General features: G+C 33.9%; 1 protein-coding gene across 3 annotated transcripts in view; it reads left to right on the top strand.

Annotated features, from left to right (window-relative positions):
• The window catches only part of LOC128545891 (glutathione hydrolase 1 proenzyme-like), an 81,499-nt gene extending 65,042 nt beyond the window's left edge, over positions 1 to 16,457 (top strand). For 2 of the 3 annotated variants that reach the window (XM_053520406.1, XM_053520407.1), the window contains exons 10-12: positions 10,099 to 10,339; positions 11,192 to 11,305; positions 13,401 to 16,457. In XM_053520406.1, the coding sequence (XP_053376381.1) occupies positions 10,099 to 10,339; positions 11,192 to 11,305; positions 13,401 to 13,553 (508 nt within the window). In that variant the 3' untranslated portion in view covers positions 13,554 to 16,457. Of the gene's footprint in view, positions 1 to 10,098; positions 10,340 to 11,191; positions 11,306 to 13,368 lie in introns of all 3 variants that reach the window. The other variant, XM_053520408.1, reaches the window with a different exon arrangement.
• Positions 16,458 to 16,796: the final 339 nt, after the last annotated feature.

Raw genomic sequence — 16,796 nt, 5'->3', positions numbered from 1 at the left:
TATGTCATGCGAACGTTTAACTAAAACTGCTCACACTTTCGATTTGTGCAAAAACATGGCCGTTATAGGACGGAATTTGTTTCATATTTACTTTTATCTGTAAGACCCAGGTGATCGATCTAGGCCTAACATAGCAGTTTTATTAAAAGATTATGTCGGGCGCTCATTATCTTATCTCGAGCGCACAGCATCTGATCTCGAGAGCACAATACCTTGTCTAGAGAGAATGACATCTTATCTCATAGCATGACATCTTATCGCGAGGGCACGACATCTTATGTCGAGTGTGCGATATCTTATCGCAGCCGAGTGCATTTTATCCCGAGTGCGTGACATCTTATTTAGATCACACAACATCTTATATCGAGAGCAAAGAATCTGATCTCGAGGGCACGACATCTTATCTCCATCGCTCAACATCTTATTTCGACCATACGTCATCTTACATCGAACGCACGACTTATTATCTCGATCGCACAATATCTTGTATCGAGCTCACAGCATCGATCGCTAGACATCTTATCTTGACCATACGACATTGTATATCGAACGCACGACTTATCACCTCGTTCGCACGATATTTTATTTCGAGCTCACGATATTTTATTTCGATCAGATGAAATATTATTTTGATCGCTTCAGATAATTTTGAGAAGAAAAAATATGTGTGTCCTAAATATACCAACGTATTTTGATGTAGGTGTCAAAAAACTAACACTAAACATTTGTATCAAGATCAACTTCCCCATATATACCAAATATATACATAAAAACGAGTGATCTTCTATCAAAGTCATGTGTTAGACAGGTAAATGTATTTCTAATAGGAAAATGTATGATTTGAGCATAAAAAACTTGCCCCTAAGGTCGACGCCCGATTTTTTACAAACAATTAATCGAAAGTTCATGCACATGCGAGTATAGAACTTGTATGAATTAGACGACACTATGGACAGGGGGAAATCTCAAAGTAAGTTTCTTAAATTCCCAAATCATAAAATTAAATTCTTTAATTTTAAAACTTTTACAAAAAACAAAAATCATACAAAAAAAAAATAATCTATTTCACGTCAAGAAATTGATCAGATTGCACCAGGGTTTGTAGGTGTGATCTATACCCCATCACACATACGCGGGGATAGCTACGTCAGCACGGATAGAAACGTAGAAACCTTATCGAGGGTACCTGAGACATACTTTAAGGTGTCGGCCCGTAAATTTCTCCTTCTTTGCTGAAGAAAAACAAGCACTTTTGGCATGGATGTGAATTTCACAACAAAATGCAGCATTGCATCGTATTTCTAAGAGAAATAAAACCCCCGTCAATATTCACAGAAAAACACCACCAAACGTTTAACTTTTAGTACACAAAAAGTATCTAGTCCTTTTTAAAAATTCCCACTGACATCTGCATGGCCCCCATCGGGTGTGTTTTTTACCTTCCGCCAAAATGAATCTAAAAACACACATAAAACAACTTTTTAAGAATCAAAATAAAAAAAAAATGTACACAGTATCAAAAAAATACTTTTGGGAAAAAACATGTCAAAGTAGGGAAGGTTAAATTGGGAACTTCAAAATTTCAAAAAAAATACTTTCTAGGATAAAACGACCCAAAGCTTCTATACCGGGGGCCCTAATCTTATAAAATTTTTAATTGGGCCAAAATTTTTCCCAAAAAATCTTGTAACTTGGGTTTTTTGCGAAAAAGTTACAAGACTTGTCCGAAAAGAAAATTTTGTCCCGCAAAAAACTTTCAAACATTGACCTACTTTGGGGAAAAAATTGGTGGGAAAACCGGGAATTTTGAAGAAAAAAAGGCCTTACAAATTTGCCTTTCCTTCGAAAATTTCAATTAGATTTTCATGAATAAACTGGATACCCCTATTTAAAAGTTATAGTATTTTTTTTGAAAACTTAGCTTATTTTTTTTTGAAAATTAAGTATAAAAAAGGTATTTATTTAAAAATAGCAATTTTTAGTAAAAAATGCTATTTACCCACTCAATTGCAAAAAAAATAAAACTTTTATGATTGAAAGCCCAAAAACCCCAAGCAAGCCCAATATGTGATATATTTATGACAATAGGGAAAGTAAAACAATAAATCCCCAAACAGCCTATCTTAAAATGAATTATTTCTCGGCAACCGAAAAATGCCGAACGCAAATGCAAACCGATCCGCGCCATCTTGGAAGCGGGCAAGTGCGGAAGGTCAAGAACTCCAACTGGACCAAACAGCTCAGGGTACCCCTGAAACTGTCAAGCGTTACTGACTTTTTAGGCTACAGTTTGAAAAGGACTTAGGACCAGAGGGCAATACCCCGGGTGGAACATTAATCGTTTACCGAAAATACCCGTCATTCTGGGGTGTTACACGGGGAATCACGTTTTCTGCCCCCGACTTAATATTTTTGGTCTGGTTTAGGAAAGCTCGATGGTTGCATTCAAAATTTTTCCTTCTGCATGGGGAATTAAAATCGCTAAATGAAAAAAGAAAGATTGAAAAACCGGGTGCGGCCTTCTTGAAAACACCCTGGTGTGGTGTATGTTTAAGTTGATCGGAACCCTTTAGAAAAAAGTGACTAAATTCACGATTGGGCCACTATCATTTCTTTTTATTCTGAAAAACAAATGTTTGGAACTTTACAGGGAAATCTGTCATTAAACACTGCAACTGAATAAATTTTTACTATAGTTGCTGAAAAAGGGAAAAAATATTAAAAAAATATTTCCCCCAACCCCCTTTTACACGACAACAAAGTTCTGAAATGCACATTTTAAAAGAACGAAACACATAAATGCTAAAAAAAACAAAAACAAAAAAAAGAAAAAAAGTCCCAAAGGAAAATCCCATCTAAAAAAGAAGTAGAATAAACGAGCAAAATGAAATACAAAAAACCGTCAAGTTGTGTTTCCATCGGTCCAGGCAAAACATTTAAGGAAAATGCACGAGGCCGACCCGGAAAAACAGCCCCGTTAAATATTTCTTAGTAACACACCCTCGTTGTAAACCCGAAAAACAAATCGAATAAACATCCCATTAAGCAGGTATCTGACGCGGCCCATGCGGGTGAAGTGAAAATCGGAATATGTTTTAAACTGAAAAAAAAAATGAATAAATAAATAATACACAAACAACAACAACAAAAACTATTTATCACACTGAACACCTCCATGTAATTCCCCCTTTTAATACAAACCCTTTGTCGGGAAAAAAAAACTTTTTAAACTTAAAAATGCCGCAAATGCCTCGGCACACCGGTAAGCAAAGTCCTTCAAAGCCAAAATCCAGGGCACATTGGATTTGATGAAAAGAGGGAAAAAAAATTTTTTCGGTAATATTAGTTATCGCTCATCGCAAAGGGGGCGAACATTCACGCAAATTTTTTTATATCATATATGAGACGCCTGCTGACTGGGTTTAAATCATTAATAACACCGGACCGGTTTTGAGACCCGCCCCCACAAGAATCATCTCCCGACTCCTTTACGAAACCGCTATACCTCATTTATAAACCCCCTCCGGTCCAAAATGTACAGCTTCCCCCAAAATACGACATGTCTCCACGGTCTACTGCGCACTTTGTAAAAGTTCCAAATATCTTAAAATCTCGGAAAAGAACCTAACGAAATGAATTTTTTTTTTAAAAAAAAAAGAAATTTAATTATATTTTTTCTTAAAATTTAAAATGAAAAACTATAGTCTTCTTTTTTTTGCCTTTTTTAAACTTCCCCTTTTTCAGTGTCTTTGCACTTAGAGAAGATGACAAATCAAAAGGGACAATTTACTCAAATTTCAAAAAAAATTAACTATGAATTTTTAAAAATTAATAAATTAAAATTTTACAAACCCCTTTAAATTCCCCTTTTGCCACGAAATTTTTTATTTTTAACTACTGTGGTGAAGTTTTTATGACTGTAAAACCCCATGGTTGTGAGATTTCCACTTTTGAAATTTTCCCTAAGGGGGGCCCCGGTACAATTTCTCCTTTTTTGTGTATATTAAAAAAAACATTTTGGACATGGATTGGTGAATTTTACAACAAAATTTCAGCATTGACAGCTCTTAAATTTTTGAAGATAATACTATCCCCGTCAATATTCTAGAAAAAAACCCCCCATCAACGGAACTTTTTTGCTACACATCAAAGTACTAGTCCATGTTTAAATTTCCCACGAATCTTCTGGCCACCCTTTTGGTGTAGTTTTTTTTAAACCTTCCCACAGAATTAATCCTGAAAAAAACACATAAAACAACTTTAAAAAATCAGAAATGACAAAAAAGTACACAGATCAATAAAAAATTGGAATTTAACTTCAAAGTGGGATAGCGTTAAAATTTGGGGAACTTTAAAATTTCAAAAAAACTACTTTCTAGGAACAAAACCCGGGAAAATACTTCTATACCGTGGTGACACCTTAAATCATTCCGTACCAATCCACACGGTTCAGGTACGGATCGATACGGCAGAAATACGTCTTCAGTAGTGTTATGTAGATGTTACAAGGATGTAACATTGATGTTACATGGATGTTACTTATGTTACATGTGTCTAGGAATTGGCGTCTTTTCGTAGTCTAAATGTTACACATGTTACACCTCATTTCTTAAATTTGGTCTAAATACGTCTTAAGTAGTGTTATATAGATGTAACAAGGATGTAACAAGGTTGTTATATGGATGTTACTTATGTTACGTGTGTCTGAGAAGAGGCGTTTTTTTGTAGTTGAAATGTTACACATGTTAACCTCGTTTCTTAAATTTGGCCGAAATACGTCTTTAGTAGTGTTATATAGATGTAACAAGGATGTTACAAGGCAGTTACACGGATGTTACTTATGTTACGTGTGTCTGAGAAGAGGCGTTTTTTTGTAGTTAAAATGTTACACATGTTAACCTCGTTTCTTAAATTTGGCCGAATTACGTCTTTAGTAGTGTTATATAGATGTAACAAGGATGTTACAAGGCTGTTACACGGATGTTACTTATGTTACGTGTGTCTGAGAAGAGGCGTTTTTTTGTAGTTAAAATGTTACACATGTTAACCTCGTTTCTTATATTTGGCCGAAATACGTCTTTAGTAGTGTTATATAGATGTAACAAGGATGTTACAAGGCTGTTACACGGATGTTACTTATGTTACGTGTGTCTGAGAAGAGGCGCTTTTTTGTAGTTAAAATGTTACACATGTTAACCTCGTTTCTTAAATTTGGCCGAAATAGTCTTTAGTAGTGTTATATAGATGTAACAAGGATGTTACAAGGCTGTTACACGGATGTTACTTATGTTACGTGTGTCTGAGAAGAGGCGTTTTTATGTAGTTAAAATGTTACACATGTTAACCTCATTTCTTAAATTTGGCCGAAATACGTCTTTAGTAGAGTTATATAGATGTAACAAAGATGTTACAAGGCTGTTACATGGATGTTACTTATGTAACGTGTGTCTGAGAAGAGGCGTTTTTTTGAAGTTAAAATGTTACACATGCTACACCTCATTTCTTAAATTTGGCCGAAATACGTCTTCAGTAGTGTTATATAGATGTAACAAGAATGTTACAAGGATGTTACTTATGTTACGTGTGTCTGAGAAGAGGCGTCATTTTGTAGTTAAAATGTTACACATGTTACACCTCATTTCTAAAATTTGGCCGAAATACGTCTTCAGTAGTGTTATATAGATGTAACAAGGATGTTACAAGGCTGTTACACGGATGTTACTTATGTTACGTGTGTCTGAGAAGAGGCGTCATTTTGTAGTTAAAATGTTACACATGTTACACCTCATTTCTTAAATTTAGCCGAAAAACGTCTTCAGTAGTGTTATATAGATGTAACAAGGATGTTACAAGGATGTTACTTATGTTACGTGTTTCTGAGAAGAGGCGTCTATTTGTAGTCAAAATGTTACACATGTTACACCTCATTTCTTAAATTTGGCCGAAATACGTCTTCAGTAGTGTTATATAGATGTAACAAGAATGTTACAAGGATGTTACATGGATGTTACTTATGTTACGTGTGTCTGAGAAGAGGCGTCATTTTGTAGTTAAAATGTTACACATGTTACACCTCATTTCTTAAATTTGGCCGGAAAACGTCTTCAGTAGTGTTATATAGATGTAACAAGGATGTTACAAGGATGTTACTTATGTTACGTGTTTCTGAGAAGAGGCGTCTATTTGTAGTCAAAATGTTACACATGTTACACCTCATTTCTTAAATTTGGCCGAAATACGTCTTCAGTAGTGTTATATAGATGTAACAAGAATGTTACAAGGATGTTACATGGATGTTACTTATGTTACGTGTTTCTGACAAGATGCGTCTTTTTGTAGTTAAAATGTTACAGATGTTACACCTCATTTCTTAAATTTGGCCGAAATACATCTTCAGTAGTGTTATATAGATGTAACAAGGATGTTACAAGGATGTTGCATGTGTGTTACTTATGTTACGCGTGTCTAAGTATAGGCGGCTTTTTTCGTCAAAATGTTACACATGTTACACCTCATATTTTAAATTTGGCCGAAAAATGTCTTTATAAATGTTATATAGAGGTAACAAGGATGTTACAAGGATGTTACATGGATGTTACTTATGTGACGTGTGTCTGAGAAAAGGCCCCAATTTGTAGTCAAAATGTTACACATGTTACACCTCATTTCTTAAATTCGGCCGAAATACGTCTTCAGTAGTGTTATATAGATGTAACAAGAATGTTACAAGGAAGTTATATGGATGTTACATGGATGTTACTTATGTTACGTGTGTCTGAGAAGAGGCGTCTTTTTGTAGTTAAAATGTTACACATGTTACACCTCATTTCTTAAATTTAGCCGAAAAACGTCTACAGTAGTGTTATATAGATGTAACAAGGATGTTACAAGGATGTTACATTGATGTTACTTATGTTACGGGTGTCTGAGAAGTGGCGTCATTTTGTAGCCGAAATGTTACACATGTTACACCTCATTTCTTAAAATGGCCGAAAAACGTCTTTTTTAATGTTATTTAGATGTAACAAGGATGTTACAAGGATGTTACATGGATGATACTTATGTTACGTGTGTCTGAGAAGAGGCGTTTTTTGTAGTTAAAATGTTACATGTTACACCTCATTTCTTAAATTTAGCCGAAAAACGTCTCCAGTAGTGTTATATAGATGTAACAAGGATGTTACAAGGATGTTACATTGATGTTACTTATGTTACGGGTGTCTGAGAAGTGGCGTCATTTTGTAGCCGAAATGTTACACATATTACACCTCATTTCTTAAAATGGCCGAAAAACTTCTTTTTTTAATGTTATTTAGAGGTAACAAGGATGTTACAAGGCTGTTACATGGGTGTTACTTTTGTTACATGTGTCTGAAAAGAGTCGTCTATTTGTAGTCAAAATGTTACACATGTTACACCCTATTTCTTAAATTCGGCCAAAATACGTCTTTAGTAGTGTTATATAGATGTAACAAGGATGTTACATGAGTGTTACTTATGTTACGTGTGTCTGAGAAGGAGCGTCTTTTTGTAGTCCATTTCTTAAATCAATCAGAAGTGGGGCATTAAAAGATATCACATGATCTTATTTATGTTACTTAATGTTACGTTATGTTACTTGAAGTTATGCTTGTAACAAATGCAACGTTTGTCACGAAATTGCGCCAATTTTGTGCTCTAGGTGAAACTGGAAGTTAGAAATACCAGAAAACAAGAGCTGTCTCCATAGGATGACACATGCCCCCGATGGCACTTTGAATGAATAGTTATGGCCGATGTTAGAGTTTAGGACCATTGAGCTACGGACCTGGGTCTTGCTCGCGACACGTCGTCTTACTGTGCCACACATTCATGCGTAGTTATGTTAAAATCCATGCATGAATGACAAAGATATGGACCGGACATGTCCATCATTGCACTATCATGAAATATGACCTTTAACGTCTAAGTGTGACCTTGACTTTTGAGCTACGGACCTGGGTCTTGCGCGCGACACGTCGTCTTACTGTGGTACACATTCATGCCCAATAATTTTAAAATCCATGCATGAGTGACAAAGATATGGACCGGACACGCCCATCAATGCACTATCATGAAATATGACCTTTAACATCTAGGTGTGACCTTGACCTTTGAGCTACAGACCTGGGTCTTGCGCGCGACACGTCGTCTTACTGTGCCACACATTTATGCGTAGTTACTTGAAAATCCATCCATGGATGACAAAGATATGGACCGGACACGCCCATCAATGCACTATCATGAAAAATGACCTTTAACGTCTAAGTGTGACCTTGACCTTTGAGCTACGGACCACGGTCTTGCGCGCGACACGTCGTCTTACTGTGGTACACATTCATGCCAAGTTATTTGAAAATCCATCCATGGATGACAAAGATATGGACCGGACACGAAAATTGCGGACAGACCGACAGACGGTTCAAAAACTATATGCCTCCCTTCGGGGGCATAAAAAATTAATGAAGTCATGAGTCGTCATATACCTGTCAAAATTTCACGAGCTGTCAAAATTATTTTTATCTCTCTATTCTGCAAATGCATTGTTTTTGTAAGTATCTTGGTCGGATATTGTAGTGTGTAACTTACTTTACATTCCACATTAATAGCTGTGCTTGAAATTGCTTTGTTGAGCTCATCGAAGTCACGTATGAATTTCTATTGTTTTAGCTTATTGTCTGTTATAAGGGTACCAAATATCAATATTAAAATAAGAATTGTTCCTTTCTGGTGGACAAAGTAAACTATTTGGTTGAATCATAACATAACGGTTTTTGGAAAGAACTGAATATTCTTTGTTTTTTTGTTATTCACCGGAAATTCAAAACGTGACATCATCTTAATGTAAATTCTAACACGATCCGCAGCAATTGCTATATAAACATATAGCGAAATCGCCTATACATGAATCTACGATAAAATATGGTTGGCTGTTACATTTCACCCCCTTATGATTGTAACATAAGAGATTCTACTTCATTTCCATTACATACGAATTATTTCAGGGCCAAACGGTTGAAAACAGCATTTCAAAAACATAAATATAATAAAAAGTCATACTGACCTATGTGTAGGTCCGTAAAACACGCTCTGATCTGTACGAGCGAATTCAATTAGCTTAATTATGATTCAGCAGTGACGTCATAAAATGTATGACATAAAGTATGACGTCATAATGATGTGACGTCATATAAAAGTTAATCTCGTCACTCGTAATACAGGGTCAACTCGCTTATTTTGATGATTCTTTTCATAATTAGTTTGCGAGCTGTTAGATTACTAAATTATATATACTTTTCAAAATTCTGATAAAAAATAAACAAATATATATACGTTCCATTGGCTATGCAACACTTTCTAACCATAGGGGGTAAATTGTAACAGCATATGACCCGAATGACGTATTACGCTGAAAATGTAGTACATACTGTAAAATGCGAATTATTTGCGTTGTTAGAATCGAAATAATAAATATGTTCCAATAATTTTATCAATTAATAAAACATGGGCAGTCGTTTGGATGCGAATAATTAAATCACTCGTGCTGCGCACTCGTGATTTAATTATTACGCATCCAGACTCCTGCCCATATTTTATTAACTGATAAAATATAGGAACAGATTTATTATTTCTTAAGTACAAAGTTCAAACCAACATACTTGTCCATAAAGTTTACATAATACATAATAGAAGTGCACAAGCCGATTAGCAATCCAAGATCAAAGAAAACGACCACAGATTTGCGTACACTGCTCACAAACAATAAAACTATATCGGAATCAAATTGGAGATACCAGTACACTCTCTGCAAAAAGCCAGTTTCCATCTATTTTGCGAGCTGATCGAGAATTATAAATGTGTTTACAGTCAACCGTTTTAAATGTGAACTCATTGGTATTTAAGCGTGTGTTCTGAAAAGCTCATATATGAAAAGTGCGCTATACAAATATGGTATATCATTAAAAATAAATGCTTTCAACCATACGGAACTGCATGTTTTTTAGAAAATATCAAAAATATTACAGGTATTATTTTAAAATGCTTTATGATTGACAGTTTGTTCTCATTTTATTCCTACAGTTTTGGCTCAAAGGTTGTTGGGACTAGAACTGGAATTGTCTTCAACGATGTACTAAGGAATTTTTCCTTACCAGATGTTGAAAATAGTTTTCATCGTCCTCCCTCAAAATCAAATTTATTAGGACCACTGCGGCGCCCTTTATCACAAATGTGTCCGAGCATAATTGTCGATAAAAATGGCGACGTAAAATTAGTGATTGGTGCTTCCGGTTCAACTCGTATACCAACGTCGATGGCACTGGTAATATATAATATATGTTTTATTTAAATACTAATATTTTGATTTGTTGATTAATTAATTAGTTCTCCGTGAAAAAAAAAGATACGCTTTATAATGTTAACATGAAATGACGAATATCTAGCATATGTAAGAAATAAACAATCTATGTGTGCGTGTTTAATCTGCACGCTAGTATGCAAACTTTATCCAAACGGGAATTACAGCTCATTTAATTGGGTCAACAGTATTGTTGTACTTATAAAATAGACTTGCCAGGTTTATAGGTTGGACAGAGCTACAGATATGTATTGTATTTTGCCATCGAAATATCTCTATAAAATGCTTCTTCCCCTTCCGTTTGGATCCGTCCATGTTTACAAACACGTTTGTTTATTTTATGGACTGTACTAGACCGCGGTATATTTAAAGTTTATGTTTACAGATTCGTTTCTTCTTACGTCACATTGTTTTAATCGATCTAGTGTTGTACACGTTTGAAGTTATAGATTTTTAAAGTCGTCAACAATTGGGAGTTGTTGAAATAAAATGCGCCTTAACGTTGTGCAAAAAGGTTAACTTTCCTACGGGTACGTCGGTAAAATCCACGTTTCTCATATAACGACCAGACGTATGTTGAAATCTTGCCCTCTTGCATGTTCCAATTCACGTGATATCATAGCTACGTGAGGTCCTTAGAAAGTGTGAAAACAAATGTCATATGGGCGTTGAATGCAGAGGCAATGTAAGCGTTTACTAATTTACTCAGCTATGATAAGTAACTGGTTGATCATCTAATTTACTGTAAGACTTTTTTTGTAAAATCAGGCGATATAAAGTCATACCAATATTGAACAATTTAAATGTCTAATGCAGGTAACTATGGAAACTTTATGGTTCAACTGGGGTATCAAAGAAGCAATAGATTATCCTCGTTTTCATCATCAGCTGTACCCACCAGCAATATTTCATGAGCAAGACTTTCCGAAGGTATATACTTTAAAATACATCTAGAGCTATTTATGAATCTCAGTTTCAGGGAACATTTCTTTTTCCATTTTTGTTTTTCAAATCACATCCCGAAACAGGCGATGATAGTTAGTCTTCATGGCGAATTCCGTATCACCGAGGATTAAAACTTCATGTGCCTATTCTTTGATGATTTTAGTTATAATCTAATTGTAACACTATAACATTGGTAATATTTTACAATAATTATTTATGTTTATGTGTGTATTTTGTCTAGTTTTAAACAAAAGTAATCTTGTTTAAAATATTGTTTGTCATCTTCGACAAATACTCGTTGTGATAAGACAGGTTTGTATGCATTGTAGAAATGATTTACAACACAAGCGTTTATAAATTTAGTTAAAAAGCGACGAAGATGTTATAGGTCATGTGTTTGATATATGTGCGAAGGCGATAGTTTTATCTTCTTGCAAGCCGCGGTTATGCAATATTTTGACGTAACGTATGATCTGTACAATTTGCAATAGTGTAAATTACTGAATAAAAATAAAAACTCGAAATAGATATATCCAGTTCATTTGGAGCATTTCTTGGACACTTATCGACATTAACGCCTTCTCAATAGTTTTGCAATATCTTTCATATTTACGAATTTCTCCTGTAAGTAAAACAATTAATTATAATACCTCATTCAAATTTCAAATAACTTAGAAGAAATGATATATTTTCTTCCCTTTTAAAGTCTCAGCCCAATTTTAAACTGTGACAGAAATACAGATATACATGTATGTCTATAATAACCAAATTAATATCTAAGAAGAAAATTAAATGTGTCTTGATATTTGATCATATATCAGGGAAAAAATCCTATCTACCACTTTATATCTTTATAAACGATGTTTGCACACTTATTAGAAAGCAAAGCATTACAGTGTTGTTTCTGTGAAGTCTTAAAAAATTGGTTGCCGTCCTAAAATGAATAAAATGATATCATTTCATAATTGGATTTTGTTGACATTTCTATATGCTATCAAAACAAAACAAACATATTTTTCTAAACGTATAAGCAATTTCATAAATGTACAACTTGCACTATGAAAACTTTTCCAACAATATCAAGGGAGCGTTAGAAGTCATAAATCTAAGAAAAGGGAATTGCACGTAAATGTGTTACTCTGTCGTTGATACTTTCCTGTAAGATAAATATACAGCTACTAAGTATTTCTGTCGATTTGTAGACTTCGGTTATTTCGATTTCCTGATGGAGACATGACATATATATCAAAATTTCAGTGGTATTCGTGTATCCAATTTAAGTATGATTAACTACGGAAAATTGATCTATGGAATTCGCTTAAGGTTTAGCAGTATATCACAAAACAACAGATTTTTTTAGTAAATGAACAGCATCTTGACACACAACTTATCTGTCCAATATATGTTTTACTGTTCTGTCCCAAAGAGTTGGATACTTAAAATATTCTTAATGAGTTGTCCCCCTTTAAATAAAAATGTCATTTGTAAAGAAATACATGTAAACAATTGTCTAAAACGATGTTTTACCAAGTTATGTAAAGTTTAATCACTCGCACGATCTTGCAAATGCATCAAAACGAAGACATGTAACAGCTTTTAAAAAATGGTGAGTTTTTAAAGGCGCTAAACTGTCCAGAAGTGTGGCCCCTTCATGCTGTCCCTTTTTGGAGTTCGATACATGTATCAGTAAACTGACAATGGTTTTGTAGAATAATATAAATATTTTATACGCTGTTAAATTTTCATGTAAAACAATGCTTTCTTTCTATGATTTGATGACGTTCGAACTTTTTTTCTCCGAAACATGGACCTATACCTTAAAAGAAACAAACGTTATTGACTTCATCCTTAACAATATGGTTATTTACAGCCACGACAGAATAGTGTAATATACCACTGAGTTTGTCTTACAAAATTTAATTAACTGACATGTAGAATATTCGTTTAGTACCAAAATGTCTGGGTGAAATTAATGCTTGATTAAGTGAGACAAATACCAACTACTGTTTTCATTTTTTGTTGTGATTAAATTCTTCTATATTTTGAAGGATTCTTGTGAAATTGTTCATATACTTGCAAGGAGCTGATCGATGGTCTAAAAGGAATTGGTCATGAGATGTCCAACACGGAATACAAAAACTACCCGTCGGTAGTGCAGTGCATTCTTAAGACAGGGGACAAAATTACTGCTTACAGTGATTACAGGAAAAAGGGAATACCGAACGGATATTAAATCATATAAAAGCTACTTCAAAGACGTGAGCTGTACTTCATAACAGACATTAACTTTACAGAAGAAGTAAGATCGGACAATTTCATGGAGTGTTATTCTTTCAATGCACAATTTCTCTTTCATGAAATAAACTGTCAAGGATGTGTTACCTAAACTGTAATTGATTTAAGACAAACAATCGAAATTACATATCTGGTATAACTTTTCGATCATCTGGCATACAAGAATACAAGCTAATACAACTGAGGAACCGCACGTGGTCTATATTAGTCAAAATAACTATTTTGCAGCCTTGTTGGGACCATTTTCTTTCTTTTTCTTCTTTTTCTGAGGCCGATATGGGTAACCCGTTTATTTCTTCACTTAAATAAACAGTCTTTGTTCTTTAAAATCTGTGAAGATCTCTCTCTCTCTCTCTCTCTCTCTCTCTCTCTCCACTTATCCCGGAAAATTCTTAACGTTAAAAAAATTGGTTCCTACATTCTTAAATAATACACAATACAAAAGTGTCCGTTTTATGATACAATGACGCTCGATTCATTAAGATATATTTAATTTCCTTCAGTAACAATGTCGAAATTAAAACATCAAAACGTCTATTGAGGTACAGAAATTAATGAATATTTACTCAAGTTTTCTAATAAATAATAAATGAAAGAGTATGCAAATTATGTACCCAAACTGTAACTGAATTAGAGTATCGATTTCTATGTGTTGTGATAAATATAGAGACAAAAGACGTAAATATCTGGGCAATGTTTCTTGGACCTCTTTAAATAAATTTGTTTCTGGTACGTCAAGTATGAAAAAGAAACATCTCTTAAATATTTTTAAATTGATAAAAGAAGCCATGCTTCAACGCAACAATACCCTGTCAAATATTACTGTATCCTAGTAAAAGTATTATTTATGTGTACAGTCATGTATATATTATTATGATTTTGTAAAATTGTGTCTTTGCCATATTTCTATTACAATGTAAATGGCCAAAGGCAAGTAATTTGCTGATTTGCCAATATAATTTGAACTTCTAATATCTTTGAAACAAAATGACTAAATGATCATGCTCAAAAACACAAATTTCTGCTTTACATTTTCTAGGAAACTTCTGCTGTATAAAAGAAGAGTGTTATTGTCATGGAGATCAAATTTCATCTGAAATGAACCAATTTGCTTGTGATTATCCGTAGAGTGCTTAAATCAGCTAGAAATTATGATGTCGATCGTAGTGTTCCCTAAAGTATGGGAAATGCCTCACAATGTTAAATTGATGGAATTCTTTTGATGTGTTCAAAAGGTATAATCTGAAAACACTTTCTCTAAAAGATATTTAAAATCTAAAACTAATGGCTTCTCAGTTTGTAAAAACATATCTCTTTTCTAAAGATAGGACGATAAGATAAGAAACATAGGGTTGTTTTGACCATTGAGCACATTTTGCACCCGCTCCTGTTATACACAGCTCAGGATGTGTATTTACTCAATAAAAATCTCACATGTTCTGAACTTGAAAAAGAAAAACCAACTTTTTATCCGGAAGTAGACCACCCGAAGGTAATTCTTTAAGTCCAATCCATGTTTAAAGAACCCAAAAGGATGCCATACAACCTTTAATGTGTTACGTCCGTTGATAGGCATACGAGGATTAAGGTAGTTTCATTTTCGGAGTTTTTCAAGTACTCACATCACTTAACACGATTACAGAGTGTAAAATGATAACAAATGATCCAAGCAAAACTTTTGTCCTCCTAGTTTTCAAAAGAACGCAATTGCTCAATATTTATGAAACTGATTGTTTGTTTTGCAAATTCTGTTCAAAAGCCTTATCTATTGCGTGTCTTTCTCCATACAAAAAGCAGGGATGGACACATTTCAGATAAAATGCTACATACCAGATTAGGTGTATGTTATAAAGCATGCAAATAAAAGCGAATGAGATTCATTTGTGGTCATTTTGTAGTCTGATTTCCCTTTAAATAAAGCCAAATAAAAAAGACCAAAAACGCTTTCTGTAAGGTCTGTAGGACATAGATTAACCTTACCCTGCTAATTTTTTATAATGAACTTGTCGATTAAATGTTAAAAGGGGTGCTTACTAACTGAATGGCGGACAAAGCAGATCTTGATCGGACTGCATAGATTTACAGGCTAATCATGTTCTGCTCTAGCCGCAAAGGCAGAATCAAGCGTGCCCGGCATGATACGTGTTAACGAATTAAAGTACTTTCGTTTTAGATTTTCGACAGTCAGTTATTATATAGAAAAAAAAGCATTTCTACGAAATATATTTTGCAGGTATTTGCAAATTTTCATTACACTGTCTTTTGAGGTGCTTTCTTGACAGCTTTGAAGTTGTTATTTGAATTCATTTTCATTAAAGAAGAATACAAGGCAATGAGGAATGTCTAGTCTCTCTATCGATTGAGTTAAATCAATTCCCTAAAGATTGGATTGTCTCCCTTAAATTAGCAGAGACCAAAATTAATAATTTCTTCTCTGTATATTTTGCATGCCTTGGGTAATACATTGCAATAAAGCTTGCAGATTATTCCATTGAAAGCAACATAACCTTCTGTTTTAGATTTTTGTCATCTTCGTTATAAATCTTGCTGCTTTACAGATTCATATAGAAAGGATATTTGTGTAAAAACATAAAAAACTTTCTGTAACAAACATAAACGCATTAGATTAGGTTAGGATATTACGGAATTCATGCTTTCATGTAAGAGAAAAAAATGAAAACATTTGATAAATTCCTTTCCCTTTTTCTGCCAAAAATAACGACGGATAAACATTCGAAGCCGATGTTTACTTCATGTACGAGCCGTTTACAAAAGCAAAACATGTAAAGTAATTTTCATCCTCGTGAAAAACGAGACTAATATGAAGATACATGTATTCCTTTTTCCCATATTCCTTTTTAAACTTTCATGTATCATCATCTTATAGCATAGTTCTTTTGTCACTTATATGCCTGGAGGTTCGCGTTTTTAAACATGATAATATTGCCATTCAAAACAAAGTCCCCTACCTAATTTTCTCTACTCTGCAGTATAACATAATGAACTGATATCCGTCAATGATGTATAAACAATATTGTACTTTATATAAAATATGTTATAACAAATACTAGGATTAAAATTTGCATATATAAAAACCTATAGTTGTTTTCATATGGAATTCTTTTGGCAGATTATTAAAACGTTGTCATATAAGTTATTTATAGTAACAAAGTAACAACAA

Source organism: Mercenaria mercenaria, chromosome 12, assembly GCF_021730395.1.
Source record: "Mercenaria mercenaria strain notata chromosome 12, MADL_Memer_1, whole genome shotgun sequence".
NCBI lineage: Eukaryota > Metazoa > Mollusca > Bivalvia > Venerida > Veneridae > Mercenaria > Mercenaria mercenaria.
This window is presented reverse-complemented; position numbering and strand designations above follow the sequence as displayed.